The following is a 12,897-nucleotide window of genomic DNA, read 5'->3' as shown; positions in this document are numbered from 1 at the left end:
AATAGGGAAATACCCAGTATTAGGTTTAACTCAATATCAAGAGAATGGATAATTGATTGGTCAAGCGTTCTTAAAATAGTCTCACTGTTGCTGCACGCACTATGAAGTGTAGCTGTTGGGAATTAGTGTATTTTTAGGGCACAGAGGAAATAGCTGTGATGTTAGAGAGCTGGGTTGCAGTGTTTTTATTATATTATTATCATCAATAAAAATGACTGTCATTCGGTATACAGCTCATTCCTGAAATAACTCAGACTTTGTTTGTATTCATTAAAAAAAATCTTTATTTCTAGGTTATGAAACATTAGGGATTGGGGTATGAAACAAATTACAACTGTCAGGGTAAATGAATGCCACAAGTTAAACGTACGCTAAAGAGCTGGATACAGAAATGCTGCCATATCTAAAAATCTCATAGAGTTTCATAATCAGGCAACATTTTCATCGTAGTGATAATAGCACATTTAGAACAATTCTTTGTTAGTGCAAATGATTCGGTTCTGAAATCTATTTAGAGGTGAATTTCTAATTTAATTACAGGATTTAAACTACATCGCTTACATTGAAAGTACAGGGGTATATACAGTACATACAGTCCGTCAATAAATTATTTCCCTTTAAGCATGGTTCAGTATCTGAAGGGTCGGTAGTTCATGTGTAGCATCCAGGATTGCTCAACCACAACCCCACCACCAGACAGATGGCTTAGTCTTTAAACCAAGTCCATGAGTACAGTAACAAAGAGCACGATGGATCCAAAGAAGAAAGACTCCTCCTTTTGTGTTACTCCAGTTACTGTGAAGTATCCACAGGTGTTTTTAGGAATGCTCAGCCAGGTACTGCTGGTACAAATTGTGTGCACTCAGGTACTGTGGCTGAGTCTGGATACTCAGGCTGTGTGGTGGAGCGGTGGTTGAGGGAAATTGTCAGCAGAAGTACTCGTTTGGCTGTCCCTCAATCTTGGCAGTGGATTCTGAGTCTAGGCTGGACCTTGCTGACAGCAGTCTGTTGGACTCCTCGGGATTCAGTCTGTTCAGGTATTCCCCCTCCAGGCCTTTAGCCTTGGTGCTGGGGGACAGAGTCTCAAACGTCACATACGAGTCCTGAATGTCTTTGGACTTTTTGCCCAGAAATTTCTGGATTTTCCTCTTAAGAGCCCCACAGCAGACGATCACAGTCAGAGGCACGGCTATCACGCAGGCAACCGTGATTACAACTACATTAATGAGCTTTTGGGTCCCATTAGCGCTCGCTGCCGCATCTGTTGAGAAGATTACACACTGCTCTTTTTTGGGGATCAGGCCTTTTACGCACACACAGGCAATGTATTTGGTTTTTGGAACCAAGCCCTCAATGGTGATGCGGTTGTTGCCAGGGCTGACATTAATTCGCCTCATGTCCCTCTCCCCGAACACGGCATAGAGCACACTGAAGGCGGTAGTGTTCTTGGCTTTGGGTGCTCTCCAATTCAGACACACTGTGTAGTCTGTATCTCCAATTACCTTGACTGAGCGGACCACTCGGTCAGGGTCTTGCTGCAAAGACGAGGTGTTGGCAGCGAGGTTGCTCAGGTTGGTCTCCAGGAATCCATCGGGGCTGCTCGGTTGGCTGTTTGTCCCACTGTCTGTGGTACTGTCACTCTCCATGCCTGGGTAGGGGCCAGTGTAAACCACAGGGGCTTCAAGAGCAGATGCAGGGGTGGGTCTTGGAGACACATATCTTGCGATAAGTTTTTCTTGATAAGCTGCCTTTACAACGGGGTTTGGCTTCTTGCTTTTGGCTTTCTTCGCATTTCCGGTTTGATTTTCTACTTTCGGGGAGTCACTTATGATCAGAGAAATCACTGCCTCCGCACTTCCAGCGTAGTTTGTTGCTTTGCAGATATATTTCCCAGAGTCATGGAAGGACACTGCAGGCACACTTAAGATAGACCACACGATTCCCTCTTTAGAGTTCTCCTGTTGAACTGCAGAACAGCAAAAAAAGTGCATGTGAGCAACTAATGCTAGCCAATTTGAATGAAATGAAAGCAGTCAGTGTTGTGTAATCACATTCATTCCAATAATGTACACCCCTGTCAGCGCTGTGTCTAATAGTTTGGCATTAGTGCTGCTGGATAATGCGTCTTAACCAGTGCCACTGAGCTGACTCACCTGTCCCATTCAGCGGCTTCCCATCTGCCCTCCTCCAGGCCAGTTCAGGGAGGGGAACGCCTATGGTCCCACAGCGCAGTAACACATTGTTCCCCACTGCGCTCCTGACCCGGGCTACAGCCGTGTGAACTCGGGGGCTTTGACATCGTCTCAGTTCAGCGTCACTGAACAGAACCCCAGATAGACTCTCAGGATCAGCACATCTCAGCCTGGTATCAATGAAGGCCACGGAGAGAGAGGGAGACTTCTGGAACTGGACCAGGTCATACAGCCGGCAGTCACAGAGCCAAGGATTGTCATGGAGCCCTGTAGGAAAAAAGAATACCAATGGGCTTCATGAGAATTCTGATTTCATGGACTTAATGCTCTCAAAATTCTTATTTGTACAAGTTTCTAACAGTAGTCATTGGATTTCATGGACTTGGTATGGACTATCTCACTCTGGTATGCTTCTAATATTAGTTACTGGCTTCTGGGATGTGGAAGCAGGTTCCCAAATGTGGAAGAATCATTAGAAGCCCAAGCAGGTGTTTGGGCAAGGACGAATTGGGCAGAAGCATCAATTATAAACTTTGAAAAGAGAGTATGTGCATTGTGTTTGGCTTCTAACATTAGTCACTGGTTTCTAACAGTTACCCAATTGGTTCTAAACACCTCTGCACAAAGGCAGACTCATCCCTTCTTTATTTTATATTCACTGTTGTACAGTATATTCACTCTCATTGTGATTCTTTCTTCATGATTGCTCTTGGGATATTATCAGGGGCATTTCTATACTACGTCTTCTACCTGGGCACAGACAGCATTTAGTGGGGAACTGCTTCACCAATGTGCCTCTAGTAAAAATCCTGTTAAACACTAAGCAGTTAGTGATGAGTAATAAACCATATGTCCCCACTAAAGTGGTCTATACTCTGCCATGGATTTTGATTAATTGCATTCCTTCTGTTTATGTGCACTTTCTAGAACAAACTAAAACAGACAATATACATCCAAACTGCATCCATGTTTCCTCTGATATACACATGAAAATGTGAGAGAATTGTGTTACTAATATTCTGCAGTTCCTAATTTAATATGACATTAATATATATTTAATATGACATAACAGTGTTTGAAATAAAAACTGTAGTTTAATGGTGTATTATGTATGCATGGGGTGTCCCAGTAAATTAGGTCTAGCGACATCCGTGAATGTTATTCTTTTCCTATCCAGTCTAGAGGCATAGGAAAGATTCCACTTCTGTGTCTTGGTTTCTCCCTAAGTTTCTGCTTCATGTTCTGAGGGATTCTTCTAAATCTAAATCTAAAAATATAAAAGTATGTACCACTGCCAATATTTCGTTACTAAACTAAACAAAACAAAGATTATCCTTTGCATTTTCTAGTTTTAAAAAAACATTGTCTGCAAATGATTAAATATTGTTGCTGTCCAAAATAAATACAAAGGAATATTTCTAAAAAAAAATTTCAGCTTAATACATGATCATGTTCTGGAAAAATCTTTTAATGAATGGAACAACAGAAAAGGTCCAGAATGGTCTTGGAGTAAAATGTTTACAGCAAGGGTGGGTCTTCTTTCTTTGTATGAGATCAAGGAAAATTTCCCCAAAGGCAAAAGGTATTTTCAATTTGTTACAATGATCTATCTGTATGTCTTTGCTAAACCCACTAAATAAGTGAGATATACCTGAAAGCTATGAGTTACAGTTATAAGATATGAAAACACAGTTTGTCAACATCCGTTAGCGCTTTCTGACTATCTAAAATTGATGCCCATGGTTCTTAAAAACCTATAACTCACCAAGAATCATTTTGGAGGTGTCTGCAGGCAGTGCAGGTTTGACACTGAGCCACGTGGACAGTACATCAGAGGGCACAGTCAGCAGGCTGTTGCTGGACAGGTCCAGGTATGTGATGTTTCTGATGTATAGTGTGGCATCGGACGGGATGGAGGAGAGCTGGTTATTGTGCAGGTCGAGCAGTCTCAGACTTGGAGTGTCCATTAAAGATTCCCATGGAAAAACTGTGAGTGAATTACCATCCAGCCGCAGCTCCTCCAGACTGATCAGGCCACGGAAACTGTCCGAGTTCAGAGATGACAGCACGTTGAATGACATCCACAGGAACTCCAGGTTAGAGAGATAGCTGAACGCCTCGCTGGGGATCCGCCGGATCGCTGTTTTCTCTATTCTCAGTTTAGAGGTGTCTGCAGGGAAACTGGCAGGAACCAGAGAAATCTCTGGATCATTACAGATCACACTCCTAAACAAAAACAAACAGACAACAGAACATTACAGATCACACTAATAAACAAAGACAAATACACACATAGATCTTTACATATCATACTCATAAACAAACACAAATATACAACAGATCATTACAGATCACACTTCTAAACAAACACACATAACAGATCATTCTCCAAAACAAAAACACAAACAATATCAGCACAGATCAAATTCTAAAACAAACATACACAAGATAATTTTAGTTCACACACCTAAACTAATAAACACACAAGAGATTATTACAAATTAAACTCCTAAACAAACACAAACACACAGTTCATTACAAATCAGTCCTAAACAAACACACACCAGATCATCACAGATCACACCACTAATTAAACAAACACCAGATAATTACAGATCACACACCTAAATAAACACACACCAGATCACACTCCTAAACAAACACAGACCACGGACCGGGTCATTACAGACCACACTCCTATACCAGCACACACCAGATCATCACGGATCACATTTCTATAGAAATAAACACATACCCGATCATTAGAGATTACATTCCTAAACTAACACACACCAGATCATTACAGAACACACTCTTAAATAAACACATTCAACAGATCATTACACTTCCCACTCTAAACAAACAAACAAAAACACACAGATCATTACCGATCACATTTCTAAAGAAATAACACACACCAGATAATTACAAATCACATTCCTAAAGAAATTAACACAACAGATCATTACGGATCACACTCATAAACAAAAAAATTACAAATCACACTCAAACAGAGGCACACCAGATCATTACAGATCACATTACACAATAAACACATACCAGGGATCTTTACAGATCTCACACCAAAACAAGAACATAACAAATAATTAAAGATAAAAAAAAACATGCCCCAGACGGTTACAGATCATACTCCTAAATAAACACACTCTAGAAATACCAGGTTCATCCTCAGTTCATCAACAAATCACATTCAACATGCATAAGGTTTACATGTAGAAAATAATAATGTAAATTATTCAATTGTTACCAGAAATACAAGAAATAATTATACAATTTAAAATATTGTCCCATGCAAAAGTTTGAATATCCCCAGAGATATTCCACAAAGCAGAATTTCAGAGTTAGCCAGGAACCTTAAGCCAGAAGGTACAGCATCCAGCTTGGTGGAATAACCCATGTGCGCAGGACGTGTAATATTATGTTGAATTTAAGTGAAAATAAATATACACGTTTTACTGGGAACACACCAGTAAACAGTTATTATTTTTATTCATTTGCTAAATTTATCATTTAAGAAAAAACATAAGTTTGCAAAAACCAATTTTATGTTTTAGTTTTTCTCCGTGTGATAAACAACATATGTACTGTACTTAAATACAATAAAGATTTTTATTTAAATTTACTGTGTATTATGTGCATATAGTTTTCAACCAACAAATCAGTAAATCTGTTTATTCAGAGGTGTCTAAAATTATGCATAGGAGTGTGTTGGACTTACAATCCTCATAAATCAATGTAGAAAAGTCATCAGGAGAAGAATATGATGAAACATATGATGATATATTATGGTTATGATGATAATATGATGATTAAGATGGGAGACAATATGATGTTTATGGTTAGGCCCAAAAAAATGCTGTATTTTACAATCGAGTGCAAACTGCATTTAAATAAAATGTAGCAAAATGTTTTACATTAAGGAAATAAATTAAAATGGTAGCACTTGATAATATGGTACCACATTGTATTTAATCCTAAATTCATGGTAAGGTTCCTATGATAAGTTAATTGCAGTAATTGCAGATGCAATAAGTTTTGTAATTATAGGAACAGTGCAGTACTCATTCTACTGGGTGATTGAATGTACAGTGAAACTGCAGAGCGGTAGAGCTGTAAAACACAAACTCATTTCTTATGTCTCTCTTAAAGCATCTCAGCTCAGGTAACAACATCAGTTCTTCACAGTAACCAGAGGAATTGATGTAGCGGGTTAAGCCAGTGCCGTCTACCCAGAAAAGCGGGGTTCAAATCTTGGTTCTGTTTCAACTCAGATCAGTAAGAACGTATGACTAGTGTTTGATTCCCTGCTCAGAAAACACACAGATCATTAAGAACTGATGATCTCAGCTGGTGTACTGAGATCTAGCTATTTAAAGACAGAACAGGTCAGATACAGACCACTTCATTTCAATAGACCTACTGCACTGGGTTTGGGGTGATTAGTCAGATATTAATTAAATTATTTGGTAAATAAAAAATTAGTCACAAATTGATATTTAATTTATAGGTAAATACAAACTATTACCATAATATTTCAATGTTGTTACGTCTCTCTGAAGTCTCACAGTAAAACAGATGTGGTAACAGCTGGGTTGAGACAATAATATTGTGTAGTGAAGTGTGAATTAATATTTAATTGGTGCATTTTGTCTTTTAAAAATGCAAATTTCATGCAAATTTCTCGTTAATGACACATCAGAAATCATATTTTAAATCCGTTTAAAGGCACAATAAATGCAGTCTGGCTGGAGTGAATAATACAGTGAAGTCAAATCAGACTTCCTTGTGTTTTATATAAAGCTCGTGAACAAAAAAAAAAGGCAAAATGAATATTTGAAATTAAACGGAATATGAAGATAAAGAAAAAAGTGTGAGAGAAGAAAAGAGGCGTGTTGAGTTCAGAAAGACTGTTGTTGTTCTGAATGAATGAAGGTCCTCTCACCTGGCTCTGGACCCATCACTGAGACTGTGATAGAAGCAGCTGCACTGAGTGGGGCACGAGCTCCACACCAGCGGGAATCCCCCCCAAACAAACAGCAGCAAGACCCCCAAGAGCTTCATGGCTCCTGCGCTTCAGCAGAGACGGACTCAGAACCGAAGAAGCTTCCTGTCGGTTTTATCCAGCTGTGTGCAGCATGTCGTCGTCTCCGTGCTCGGTGTCCCACAGTGATCTGCGCGCCGCGGTCCCCAGATAAAAAGGATAGAGGGGGATTAGTGAAAGGACGCGCGCTCTTTTCATTTCGATGCGCACTGCGTCTTGGAAGCCGATAGGCTGCGCACACACAGAGCCCTTTATTATTATAGGCCCAACATACTTCCGAACTGCTCATAATGCAGGCAGGCTTTTCCCCATTCGCTCTTAATCCAGTACACACACATAGAGAGAGAGATTTTCAGTGCTATCGTGACAGTTAAGCCCATAATTTCACTACATATTTCAGGACGTGATTCAAACAGCACTTGTAAACAGAGCCACTGGACATTAGTTCACATGTGTTCACTGCTTGGAGCTTTATATGTCCTGACCCTAACGCAGTACACTACAGCAACTCCCTTTAACATGAGCACTGTTAGCTTTGCACTGAATGCAAGTCTATAAATCATAACAATAAGACCACCTGTTTCTACATTCACCGACCATGGCATCAGCTCAACTGACCATAAGAGCACTATGTAGTAGTTACAGACCCTAGTCCATCTGTTGCTGTACATTTTTCACCCTGTTTTCAAAGGCCAGGACCCACCACAGAGCAGGTATAATATGTGCTGTGGATTATTCTCAGCACTACAATTAAACTAAAATGGTGGTGGTGTGTTAGTGTGTGCTGCGTGTGTCTTAGACAGTGGCCAGTGTTTAAAAACTCCAGCAGCACTGCTGTGTCTGATCCACACGTACAGTACCAGCGCAACACACACTAACACACCACCACTATGTCACTGTCACTGCTGAGAATGATCCACCACACAAAATCATACCTGTTCTGTGGTGGTCCTGTGGTGCAACAGGTGGAATACAGGTGCAATGACTAGGGAAGAGCATGACTAATAATTTAATAATGAAATTAGTTAACTTGTTATTTGTGAATGTTCTGAAAATCCATTAGTACATTTATGGATATTAATCAGTTATTTCAAATAATACCAATGAAATCCTGATTGCCATATCTAATAAAGACCGGGGGTTAGTGCAATTAACCAATGTAAACAGTGTAAACCAGTACAGTAGTGCAATTGTAATGTCAGCAGTGAAAAATACGTAAATATATAGAGGGTCTGTTCCATTGTTCAGATGTGTCTCAGGTGACCTTTGAACTCATGCTCTGTATAAACCTGGAACTCAGCCAAAACTCTTTACACTTCCCAAAGCCCTGTTGTTGCTTATAAAAAGTGCTTGTTGGAGCTTGGCAGCACATTTGACTCTACTGAAACAAGTTTCACAACATAAAAATACATTACATGTATTTGTTTAATCTTTCATGACGAAATGACAGAACTAAAGGGAACGTCTACGGTTGTGGCTAAGCGCAGTTCTCTCTGGATGTATACATTCTGACACTAAGCGTCTTTTAAAATGAGGGGGAAAAAAGACTGTTGCTTGTACGTGGTCTGTAAGTTTTTATAGACGGTTTGAATTACCGCAGAAATTAATTTGTAACTCGAGTTGTTTTGTTTTTGTAGTAATGCAGTTAGCCGTCTCCCGAATTTGGAGACATTTCCATCTTAAATTATCTTCCACCTGAAGCAGTCATGAGCAATGTCCTCATTTCTGTTCGTGCTTTCTAACGTTTGGAGTTAGTTAACGTTCTAAGTTGGAGTCTTAAAATACCAAATGCGAGCAGAATGAGAGAGAAATCCTAGCATACCGAACAGAACCAGTTTCACTGATTTAGAGACAGTGGGGCTTCGTGAACACAGCACGAAAACAGACTGAAGAACTTGCAAATGGGGAGGAAACATTTTCACAATTATATATATTTATATATATATATATATATATAAGTGATTTTTGATTACAATTGTGAACTACGCCTTTAAGTGCAGGTTGTTAATTTTTCATAATCAGGGAAAAACAGAAATACTGCACATAAATGTAAAAAGAATCTTTCAACAAATAAATGTAGTTTTATATTGTGTAGTTTTGTGTGTCCACACTTTTCATTGTTTTTAAGAGACATTTTCAGTTTTTTAAAACATTTGCAGGTTTTCATATTCTTAGAAGTTGGTTTCATTTTATGTATGATCCAAATAATCCTGAAGATTTTCAATGAGGCAGCCCATGGTTGTGGGAATGGCAGTTGATTCTCACAGTAGGTACATGGACGTAAACCAGATCTGAAGCAAGAATGGAGTTCTCTTACATCTTACAGATGAGAGCTTGTGTAGTTTATCTGATGGACAGTTTTGTATAGTTTTTTGCTAGGGCTTGTATAGTGGCACAGGAGCTTCCTGTCCTCTGTATATAAATATTTTCAGCACTAATTTTAGAAACCTTGGATTTTATAAGAAAATATAGCTGTCTTGCAGTTATCGGCTGATGTGAGATGCAGTAACTCTGTGACTACATCACACTGTCACTGTCCATTTAAAGATAGAACAGGTCAGAAACAAAGATCAAACAAGCGAATGAATATTTACATTAATGCCACGCAGAGCCACCACACTCTGTTTGGAGTTACAGAATATTTTAAATAATTCGACAGTAACAACAAGGAAACAGACATTTAATAATGCTTAAATGTTATTACCTTAACTTACCTTATAATTACACACATGTTTAAAAACCCTACGTGCTACAGGACAAACAGCTGTGGTAACATCTGTGTTGAGACAGAGTGATGTCAGAGAGTGTAATTAAATGCCATTTTTCCTCTTAATAAACTCCATGCAATTTTAGTGAGTGAAACACATCAAAAGCAGAGAAATCACATTTGAAAACAATAAGTGCAGTTTATCTGATGTGCATTTTTTTGGTTGGCTGCTAGGTCTTGCACAGCTGTAGAAGCCTCATTTCCTCTATATCTTAAATAATCTTTTCAGCTCTAGTATTAGAAACTGCTGTCTCTCTCTTATTTGCCTTTTGCTTTTCCTCATCCTTATGCAAGTGGATTATCTCCTCCTACAATCCCCTCAGAAATATAATGAATAACTTGTACTTTTTGCTGTTGTTAATGGAAATTAAATAAGTGTAAGCTGCCAGAAAGATATGTTGTGTTTTAGATGTCATAAGACACAGTGTGCAATGTGAACAGCTTTTGGAAATGTAAGGCAAAGCTTGGATTCTATATATAAGCACATTGTGTCCATTCAGCCCTCTGTGTTCCTAACATTCAATGAGTTCTAATGTCCAGAAATCTGTATATGAATTTAAAACAGTAATAAACCTCATCTACCATTTCTTTCCATAACCAAGGTCTTTAAGAGACATGTAGTCTCAGCGTATAGCTTTAATCTTTTTTTGAATGCTATAGATTGTGTAAATCTGCATGAAATTCCAGCTTAGCGCTGTTTACTAAAGCCCAGATCTTCCATTTCACATAAGTCTTAGTCATGGACGCATTTCCTACTGGGTGACTGTCTGTAAGGAGTTTGGTGTGTTCTCTTGTGGTCGCGTGGGTTTCCTCCGGGTGCTCCGGTTTCCTCCCACAGTCCAAAAACACACGTTGGTAGGTGGATTTGTGACTTAAAAGAGTCCATAGGTGTGAATGTGTGAGTGTGTGTCGCCCTGTGAAGGACTTGCGCTCTGTCCAAGGTGTGTTCCTGCCTTGCGCCCAGTTATTCCGTGTAGGCTCCAGACCCACCGCGACCCTGAACTGGATAAGCGGTTATAGAAAGGATGAATTAATTACACATATGTAAGTAATACACGGTGTGAAAACAATTAAAACAAACAAAACGTATCCGTGTTCTTCAAACCCTGTGTCATTTTGAAGGAATTAGCGTGTTTCTTTTTATGAGCCAATGTCTATATGAGCTAATGTCATTTTCAAAATAAAGACTAAGTTTTTATGGCTGAACATGCTATGCATGCTAAATTTATTTTACAATAAATTACTCTACGTTTACATCTACACACAGTTTTCTTAAATAACAGTACATTACTGTATTTTGCTGTGAATACTGGAAACTCACATCGAATCAAGTAACTATCAGTCTCTACAGAAGTCAAATTAGGAAAACTAAAAACGTTATTTTACATTTGTAATATATTATCAAAAGGAAATGTAATCTATATGTTAAACTATAAATCTGTTAGAAATAGAAAGAAAGAAACAGAGATCATGAAGTGGATGAATGTCCCTGAATCCAGTCAGAACACCTGTCACTGTGGTGGTACCCCAAAGGTAAATTTTTTGTACCTTTAATGGAACATAATTTCTATTATAATTGTAAATTTTAAAACTGTGTTTATTTCATACACCCAATTTAATCTCCGGGACCTCTACTGTGTTCTTTTATTTTGCAGAGTTCTATAATGAATGAGCTATTACTACAGCATCTATAGAGTGAGGTGAAGTGGAATCTGGGACTGTGTTGCTGGGAGACTTGGTTTCAGTCTGTACACTACAGCACATTACTGTATATTAACAGTGTTTTACTGTTTTCTTTACAGTGTTGGCTAGCTCTTTGGTTGTCATCATTACACATTTAAAACCATGTTCTTAATGATGTCTGTATTAGCTTTTCCAGGTTTTAAGGTACAACAGATGTGTGTGTGTGGGTGGGTGGGTGGGGGGGTTCTTCCCTACACTGAACGGTTAAAATTAGCACTTTCCAGAAATCTTTCCAAAATTTCAACAACATCAACAACTCTAGTAGGCTTCACAGCTGCAGGATCACAGTCCAAAAGTGACCAGGCTTTTCCACTGTTAACAACTAACCATTTGTAATGGAGCTGGAACATAGGGTAAGAACAGGGCATTATTTATAGAGTAAGGTTATATAGAGCACTTGGGACTACATAACTACATAACTCTGAGATATTAAACAATACTATTTTATTATAATGCCATTACACTACCTTCAAATTTGTTTGTTAGACCAGTTGCACTTTTTCCACCAGACATAACTACTTCAGACTCTTATGTAATAAACATAAAGCCCATGTTACCCCCATGTCACTAGAGAGGAACACTTACTGTATAAAGTTCATCCTCACTCCAGATTTTTATATTCATTATTAATTTTTAAACATTAGGTAATGAAAAGGGGCAAAAATATACTTTTCCCATGGGAAAGTGAAAGTAGTTCATTTGTCACGGTCTCTCAGGGCTCATTAGAGTCTGGAATTTACAAAAAGCTGCTTTGTGTAAGTAATAGTGCTATACAAATTCAAGGTAAATAATAACTGACTTTAAGCCAGACATCACGCTGAGATACAAATAATATACATTTGGAAATATAAATGTACACTTTACAAATGTATTGACATTTTAAAGTAGCAAACTGTTTTTAACAGCATTAGATGATTCTGCCTTTTTCTGAAGCACTGAAGAGATAGTTTAAAGGAACCACAGCATTACGCTGAACAGTTTCTACTTTGTCTGTTTCAGAACGACTTGACAGTGAATCATCACCTAGAGTTTATCTGTCAAAGCACTACATAAGTCAAGTCAAGAGAGTTTTATTGTCAATTCTGCATATGTACAGGACATACAAAGGATTGAAATTACGGTACTCTCCTCTC

General features: G+C 38.5%; 1 protein-coding gene across 1 annotated transcript; it reads right to left on the bottom strand.

Annotated features, from left to right (window-relative positions):
• Positions 1 to 386: 386 nt before the first annotated feature.
• On the bottom strand, positions 387 to 7,274 carry lrit1a (leucine-rich repeat, immunoglobulin-like and transmembrane domains 1a). Its single transcript, XM_066679978.1, has 4 exons — positions 7,156 to 7,274; positions 3,958 to 4,418; positions 2,154 to 2,459; positions 387 to 1,966 (listed from the first exon to the last, which is right to left on the bottom strand). The coding sequence occupies exons 1-4, from the start codon at positions 7,272 to 7,274 to the stop codon at positions 927 to 929; spliced, it is 1,926 nt and encodes a 641-aa protein (XP_066536075.1). The 3' UTR covers positions 387 to 926.
• Positions 7,275 to 12,897: the final 5,623 nt, after the last annotated feature.

Source organism: Hoplias malabaricus, chromosome 8 (assembly GCF_029633855.1).
Source record: "Hoplias malabaricus isolate fHopMal1 chromosome 8, fHopMal1.hap1, whole genome shotgun sequence".
NCBI classification, from domain to species: domain Eukaryota; kingdom Metazoa; phylum Chordata; class Actinopteri; order Characiformes; family Erythrinidae; genus Hoplias; species Hoplias malabaricus.
The sequence above is the reverse complement of the archived record's forward strand: the minus strand, read 5'-3'. Positions and strand labels throughout refer to the sequence as shown.